Source organism: Myiozetetes cayanensis, unplaced genomic scaffold, assembly GCF_022539395.1.
Source record: "Myiozetetes cayanensis isolate MyiCay16 unplaced genomic scaffold, myiCay2020 scf5-8, whole genome shotgun sequence".
Taxonomy (NCBI): domain Eukaryota; kingdom Metazoa; phylum Chordata; class Aves; order Passeriformes; family Tyrannidae; genus Myiozetetes; species Myiozetetes cayanensis.
The window spans coordinates 99,884,039-99,892,688 of NW_026087742.1; the positions used below are offsets into that span (position 1 = coordinate 99,884,039).

Here is an 8,650-nt window from a genome sequence, read left to right on the forward strand (position 1 = left end):
ATGTACCACTCCCTTCACTGTACACAAGGTTAAGTCATGGTCTGACACTGTGACAGGGCACACATGTCAAAAATAGCATATTATATGTGTTTACAAAAAGCACGTCCGGGCTGTAGTCCCTTTCTTTTGATATTTGTCCATTCTTTGGAAGTCACTGTGGTTTGGACAGTGGGTTTGGAATGGCTCAGTAACAGAGACCTGGATGAAATCAGATGACTATGTATTCTTTTAATACTTGAAAATATTTTTTAATGTGGTGAATAGTCCTTCAGTTAGTTCTTTCATTGGTTTCTGGATTTGCCCCAAGACACTTCAGTAAATGTTTTGGAAGTGTGACTAGCCAATTGGACAGCTGGGTTTCAAAATGTCACTTCACAAAGCAAAACCATTGCCAATACTGAATGAACTTATGTTACCCCAATCACATGCACACATTTTCCTGGAATTGTAATTTTTCTTAAGTAATATTTCCCTAGCAATTCAGGAAAGTATCCCAACACAGTTTCTTAGTCACACTGCTAATTAAAGTGAAAAGTTTTGCCTGTTAGTATGGCACATTCTCTACGTGCAAAGTGACATGTGATATAGTAACATGATGCAACTTTCTCACAATTCAACATGACTCAAATAGAATTCCCTCCCCAGCTGCACTCAAATAGTGATCACACTGCAACCAGTGACCACGAATTCTCAAAACTAACACAGCGTGCCTCCCGTCTGAAAGCAGGGCTCAGACCAACCCATCCTCACATCCTGATAATAAGGAAGGCAGTCACACCTTTCCAAACCCATCCATGTGGTGCCCACATTGAATTGACAAATCCCACGTGTCCAACTGCATGTCAACTGTACTCAGTAGGACTCTACAGAAGCAGCAAGGACCCTAGATGGCGTTCTACTACCACCTGAGTGGTTGCACATGTTAACTCACATTAGGAGGAAAATGTGAAAAATACGCAGCTGTCCTTCAGGAAGCTGCATTTTTCCTAATGCAAGCAAACCGAAATAGCCTGAGCAGTTGTTCTGCTATTCATTGATATGGAAACCCATCTATTGCTTTTTCACAAGGACATTAAAAAAAAAAGTAATTCTGCTGGTTCTTCTCATGGGCAAACGGGATCTCTGCAGCTGTAGTGGGGGCACTCAACAAGGTGTATGGAGATCTGCAAAACACGGTGGGGAGGTAGGAAGCAGGCAGAGAAGTAGGTAAGGGAATGGCACATTGTGAGAGGAATAAGAAATCTCTAAGGAATAATGGTTTTTGTAGCAAAGTTATTGTACCAGATTTACTTCCCTGCAGCAGAGTATCTTGGGTCGTTTTTTCCCCCCAGCAAAGCTGATCAGTACAGTCTTTTTGAGACTACATCTCAAAGGCGAGCCCTAGAAACAGCAAAGGCCAGTTTTGTAACTGGACTTACCTACCCTGAGAGAAAGGTCTAAAAGAAACATAGATCCCACTGTAGGGATAACTGTAAAAAGTACTGTACAAGGTTTTCAGATGTGAGCCACAAGTGATGGCAAAGTTTAATTACTGCTGTCTTAATTTCAAACATCTGACTATTATAATGCACTTCTAAAATACTGCATCTGTTTAATCTACACAGCCTGATGCACTTTTCCAAGCTCTGCTCTGTTCTCAGACATTACAGTCCTAGCTGAGATGGATCAGCAGCTGGAAGAGATTTGCTATTTCTCATGAGCAAGAACTGCTCTTGATAAAGTAGCAATGTGTTAGTAGTTCCCTTTCCAAATTGATAAGATGTTGTGTGGCATGGTAACAATACAGGATTGTTCTCTTATCCTTTAGTGTACCTTGTCAAGGCAGTAGCAGATAAGTCAGAACAGAGTGACTTCCCTCACAAGCTCCCTGGTAGCTTTCCATTTCCAAAGGAAAAGCACAAACATAATTTCTGCAGGAATGCAGCAAGTACATTTTCACACATTTTTGGCTCATCATGCCTATCAGAGATGGTAATCACAGAGAATCAAAAGCAGCAGTGACAAAACTGGGATAATAAAATACTTCTGAAAACCACAATTTCATAATATTTGTTTAAAAGAGTTTCCTAACTTTGAAAGGAAGCTGGATTTGAGGATGAAAAGCCTAGTTTAAACAGAGAAATTGTTTCCAATGGCTTTTCCAGTTGCTTTTTCTAGCAGTTGAGCAGTTTGCTGTACTTTCAGGAGCTGACTTTGCAGAAGACATCCCGTGAGATGGAAGACATGTTAGAATCTAACTTTTCTATAAACAGAGAAACATTTGCAAGCAGTTATTGGAGAGATGTGTAGATCTATCTGAGAAATGCTGTCAGTGGTAATTACAGAGACAAAAGCTTACAGCCAGCTCTGCTGCTCAGGTTTCTTCACAGAACTCTGTTTTGGTTGTACAGACAGACAGTCTGCAGCTGGCTCTAGGAAGGGAGATGTAAAGAGCTTCCTGATTCCTTCTGCTCATGGTGTGATGGCTCTCCAGTATTTCCATGCCTTCCCAAGGGTGAGGCATCCTCCACTTAGGTGGTCCAGAGTATTAGGATGATGGGGAAGTGCTGCTTCACTCTCTTCAGTGGACAAGGACTATGTACCAGCTGTGTTTGGAAAGTGGCTTCCCCCTCTGTCCAGCTTACAGTGACAATATGAGACTGTTGAATCTAAGAAGATGTGTTTGAGCAAAAACGACCACTCAAGGCTCTATCAATGTTTAGTGACAGAAGTAAAAAAGACTTAGCTGTGGAAAAGCAGTGCATGTAACAGAGAGCAGCCATGTTTACCTCCCAGCTAAGCATGTCCAACCCTCGGTCTTTTGATCAGAAAGCAGATTTATAGTTCAGTGACACTCCTCAGGCCTATCCATTGTGGGTTTCTCTCCAACAAACCAACAGAGGATTCACCATGGGGAGAAGATCTCTAAAAAGGAAAAGGCTGTGAGTCTGTTTAACTTGGGAGTGACCAGTTGTCCCCTTCTCTTGCCTGCCTCACAACATTTCATTAATAATGTAAAGGGGCAGAATAGGGCAAGGAGCAATGAGACTCAAATTCTCAGAGATCAAGACCTTGGAGTCTCATTAGAGAGGGGGTTTTAGTGTTGGAAGGTAGAAGCAGCTCTGAGGGATCGTTGACTTTTCTTGGCAAAAAATTTGCCTCAGCTCTGATGAATATAGGACACAGCTCTTTGCATCTAATTTTAAAATTCTGGAAAAAGTAACCTGTGTCTGTCTTTCCTCTAGGAGAAGAAAAATGTGTAGAGGAGAAGGGAGAAGCGGGAATAGAGACAGTGAAATCTGCAGTTCTCTAGCCTAGGGGTTCCAAAATGTAAGGGACTTTTGGGACAGAACTTCAACAAAGAATTTTTAAAGCACTTCCTGATGGAAAAAAACCAGATTAAAAAAATAATGCTCTGTCTTCAGAAAAGCCATGTGGAAATCTAACTGTTCCATGAGGACTTTGTATGTCAGGTTGGCACCCTGAACCAAGCCACTTGCCTGCAAGGGAGGCTGTTGACTGCCAGCCTTGACCTTAGCCCAGCTCCAGAGCCGAGCCCTGCTAGACACCTGCATGGATGTGTTGCCCCTGCTTGAGGCTGCCCACTACTCCCCATCATGAGCCTGTTCTCCAGTTGTGCCTCACGCCACCAGACATTCAGTTTCAGGCTGAAACTTTCCATGCCAGATGTCTGCCTCAAAATTATTTTATTGAGTTTTTTTTTGCTTTCTCTTTCAAAATAGTTTGATTGTAGTTGAGGATGAAGCTCCTCTTTTATCTATTCAAAAACATTTTCTGTCACTCTCCTCTTTGCAAACGTCTGGTGTTTCCCTGCTGTGGATCACAGGTGTGCAGTTTTGACACTTGAGGAACCTTTCTTGGCCCAGATGTGTCTCCTGCTATCTCTGAAAAAAATTCACCCAAATGTAAAAGCCTCCAACAGCAGCAGCAGGGGCCTGCCAGGGCTTTTCCACAGATGGGTCCTGTGCTGACTCCAGTCCATTCATCAGCAGAGCACGACATAGGTACAGGCTGCTGGAGGTCCAGCCCATGGGGCTGAGAGCACAGAACCTGCCCTTCCTCTCCCTCAGGCCACAGGCATCAAGAAGCTAAGAAAAGGAAGCTGCTGGATTTGCCTATGGAAGGGGAAGGAGATGAATACTGACGTAAGAGGGTAAGACCTGGCCGAGGAGGCTGAGAGCATCCTTGGAAACCAGAGCTAGAAATGGGTCAGGAAAAGGAAATCTAGGAAGTTACAACCACAGAGACAAAGTGAGAAGCTAGGGATGGAGGCGGGAAGCAGGGACCATGGTCAGATATGACTGGAAAGCAAAAGGGTCCATTAGGCCTGTCTATGAGGAGCTTGGACAGGACTCCTGGTGGTCTCCGAGAAGCAGGACATCCTCACCCAGGAGGAAGCAAGTGGGAAGGGGGGTGGCACTTGGAGGGCACAAACAAAAGACCAGTGGGGAAACTGAGACCCTAAGTCCTGGAGGTGAGGGAACACAAGTCAAAAGCTGGGAGTAGAACAGGTCAGGAATGGAGAGAAGAAGGAGGAGCTGGGCCTAACAGGCAAGACACTCATGCACATGGTGGGGAAAAGGGATTCCTGTGCTCAGAAGAGGATGGAATTTCTGAAGGGTTAGGAAAACCCAAGCACCATGGAGATACTTGCTGAATCATGGCAGCTAGTACATAAGTTTTTTAACATTCGCATCTTTAATCAGGATATTTAAGGAAGGGGGTAAGAGATTATTTAAATCCTTAGCCTCCCAAAACTCTATTGCATGGTACCACACTGACACCACCTGATATGGTTTAAAACATCAACAAGTTAAAAACTTCAGGCATTCTGGGCCAAGCTCAGCTATTTGAACTCCTATAACAGGGGGAGAACAGGTTGCTGGTGCTTAAGCCTTCCTAGCTCTCATTAGTTGTATATTAGCTGCATTCTGACCTTGGAGTTTTTAACCAGGCAATACTTCTCTTGAAGTTAAAGAATTTTTACAAAAATAAGGTATGGCAGGCGAATGCAATATGTCATTTCTGCAAATTCAATTTGAGGTGCAAATGGTAAGAATAGGCATAACCCTGTGTACCATCCAGCACTGTAACATGAAGGACTTTTTGTGTATATCAACATATGTACACACACAGAAGCCCACAGTTCATACATGGGAAAACAAACTAAAATCAAACATCCTTCTTAAAATATTAAAGCAACAAACAAAAAAAATCTACAGTTTAGCCAAATATCTCTGTCTACACCCAAAACCCCAGAAAAAGCAGAAAGACAGTCTTTTCCTTGTGGTAATCAGCAGCCAATGCATGTGAAACACAGCCCTCTTTAGTGTGCTCTACAAGATTCCTTTAGGATAGTCTTGGAAACTAACAGTGAATTGTTATTAAGTACAGTACCTTGTGGCTAAGCTGGCTGATTGAGAGTGGTACCCAAATTTCAGTGAAAATCATCACATATGTAAATATGTTGCTTGGATAATCCTATCACAGCTGAATAATCTATAAAACAGTTTAAATGAGCAAGAAGAGATCCTGAATTTACTCTAGGCAAAGTGGATATGGTTTCAAAATTCAATTAAAGGACTTTCTAGTGGGTTTACTGTTATGCTGAATAAACCTGTGTCCCACATGAGGACAGAATTATCACCTCTGCCAATTATACAATGGTTAGTATTCTGTATTAGAAAGCACTTTCTGGTTTAAATAAAGTGATTACTACACATACAAGCCCAGTGATTTGTCATGCAGTGCTCAAAGGTAATGTATATGAGACTGATTACTCTGGTCCTAATGTCTTCACAGAACTGATTGCTGAGGTTGTAAATTAAAAGCTTGTGAACAGTGAGCAGGCAAAGGGGTTAGTCACCAGTCATCCTGAGGCACACATCGCTCACCACTGCTCACTTACTGGGCTGGCAACAGCAGTCTGCAATTAGGCACATAACTTAGCATTTCTTTTCTAAAGCACAGGTCAGAATGCAGCGTGGTTCACAGACTAGTGTGTGGTCATCTCTTGCAAGCAGGAGGTTTTCTGAAGTGAAAACAAAAATATTATCTTGTTTTGCTCTGCTAGTGAAAAACAAATAATTTGTTCTGGACCACACACTGAATTAATCATTTTTGGACAGACTTGCACATGTAGAAACTTGTTCCAGTTTTCGTTCTGACTTTTCTAAATTATTATCCTGGATATTCTCACATTGTTTCAGAAAGTCAGATCTGAAAAATCCTACTTTCAAGGTGAGGCTTCAACTGAAATTTTGTTGCATGTATTATATTTAAAAAAAGGTTAATTTCCAGGCAATGTGCTCTATTATTACTCGTTGTTGTTTATTTTAAAATCCTGTATAACATCTTCCTAATGAAGCAAAAGAAAAATGTTTCTCTGATTTCTGGGAAACAAGTGAACAACGGATTAACACGTGTCTTTAAAGGAAAAATTTCAATGCCAGGATACTAGTTACTGCAATTATATATATAAAAATACCTGAAATTAAAAACGTGTATTTAACAAGTATTCTAAATGCTCTGACTCAATTTTTTTTTTCAGATTTTGCTTTTATTTTGCATGACTGACATCAAAATTTTAATGTTTACAACAGGTATTTAATAGCTAGTAAAAAAGTAATAAAATAGTAAACAGAGAATATGGATTTAAATATATGGATTCTTTATAGATAAACTTTCCTCTGTGGCTAGTAAACATTTCTGCAACTAAACCATCACCAAAAAAAACCCCAACAACCAAGTACTAAAAGAGCAGGAAACCCATCACCTTGCACATTAAATGTAGGTAATTCTGACAATTTGGATTACTAAGAATCACAGTAAATAAAGATCACCTACCTTTACAGATCCGTTCTCATAGTCAGATCCTTGCAGCAGATGTAGAAGAGAAACTATGAAAATATTCACAATTGCCCACGGTTTGTACATTCTGATGTTTCAAATCCACAGGTTACTACGCAGTTGTTGTCATACAGCTAGAGGCGTCTGTTTCGAAATGCATTTCTCTACCACCAGTACAGAAAAGAAAAGCTTCCAAATTTCTTTTATAAACTCACAAAGGATTTCAACATCCGAGAGTAAATATCTGTCTCTTTACTGCTCAAAACAATTTAAGTTCATCTAGAAAATGTCATTTCTGAGAGCACACTTTAGATACACTTGAAATAAAATCATGATAAGGTTTTAAATACACATACACGCTCACAAGGGATCAGGTACGGATTCAAGTTAATGAAGTTAATATATCTTCCATCTAGACACAAAGAGGCATTCAAAATCCATCTGTGGTCCAGAAAATGTAAGAAATCTGCTTGATCCTGTGCTCTGTGTTACGGCAGGCTTTTAAGATGGTAGTGTAATGGCCAGTGTTTTGAGCCGAGAGCTGTAATCCAACTCTGTATTAAAACTTTTTTCACAACCTTCATGGAAGCTTGCAGAAGCATGTGTCTTAAATCTGATACAGACTTTGGCAGCAACACAGGCAAATTTTGGCTCTAATCCCATTTTGTTCCTACCAATAGCATAGCAGTTTTTAAAGTAACTGATGCAATCTAGACTCCCATTATTTTAAAGAAGATTACCTGAAACATGAAACTTCAGCACACGTTCTTACACCGCACACATATTTTAAGTTACTTCTAAAAAAAAAAAAAAAAAAAAAGGGGGGGGGGAGGGTAAGGAAAAGAGAAAGACTGAGATTTTTTTATCTTATGTGTCATAGAGTTTTATGAATAGATTTTTAAAAAGGAAATTTAAGAACTATCTTTGACAACAATCAAGATTTTGGTTTTTTTAAAAGAAAGCTCATGAAGCTACAGATACCAAAGGACAAAATTTATTTTTATTGCAGTAAAACAAAACCATCATTTCTGCCTGAGGATGAGCATGCATTTTCTCTGTATATTTCCACAGTTTAAAACAGAGATTTAAAAACTGAAATCTAACATTTAAAATTATAACATAGACAAAGGCTTTGATAATTGTGCATGTTAAATCTATATTTTTGTATTCATATAATATATTATGTTAAGAAGAGTAGTTCCACTCTCACATGTCTTAGTGTTTGCAGAATCAGACTCTACAGTTGTTAACATAAAACAGGCATGTACATAATACTTCAGAGCCCTGGTTTCCTCCTTCTGATGCCCAAGCAGTGTTCTCTTAAATACAAGTAATGCTTCTGTACCTATCATTAGCTTAATGATAGGTTAAGTATTCATTACAAATGGACATTAGAGAAAAATTTTTTTAATGCAGTCTTTCCAGCTGTTGTCATTTAACTGCCATTATGTTTTAAAAACATAGTAATTGTATTATTTTTTAGTTTTGTCTTTTGCCACTTGTTTTGTGAAAGGAGTCCATTTCTTTTTTTTTGCTTTCTCCCCCACTCATCCCACACTGGTTTGTACAAAGTCAGCAGGAATTTCACCTCTTTGAAATGGATGTGGAAAGGCTGCTCTGTCTGTGTACCTGCTGCTCCCCCTCAGACCTTCCCTGCACCCAGGCTGCCAGCACTATTCACACAGTTTTGCAGTACCACGCTACAAGGGTCATCCTGTGTCTGTACTGTAGTTTAGCATTAAAATACTTTAACTATTTAATTCTTTATTTTAAATTAATATGTTATCTAATGCTTATGCAC

General features: G+C 39.9%; 1 protein-coding gene across 1 annotated transcript in view; it reads right to left on the reverse strand.

Moving 5' to 3' along the window:
• Nucleotides 1–7,405, reverse strand: part of VEGFD (vascular endothelial growth factor D) — a 31,654-nt gene extending 24,249 nt beyond the window's left edge. Inside the window, 1 exon segment of the mRNA XM_050331951.1 lies at nt 6,847–7,405. Within this exon segment, the coding sequence (XP_050187908.1) occupies nt 6,847–6,936 (90 nt within the window). The 5' untranslated portion in view covers nt 6,937–7,405.
• Between the last annotated feature and the right edge of the window lie 1,245 nt (nt 7,406–8,650).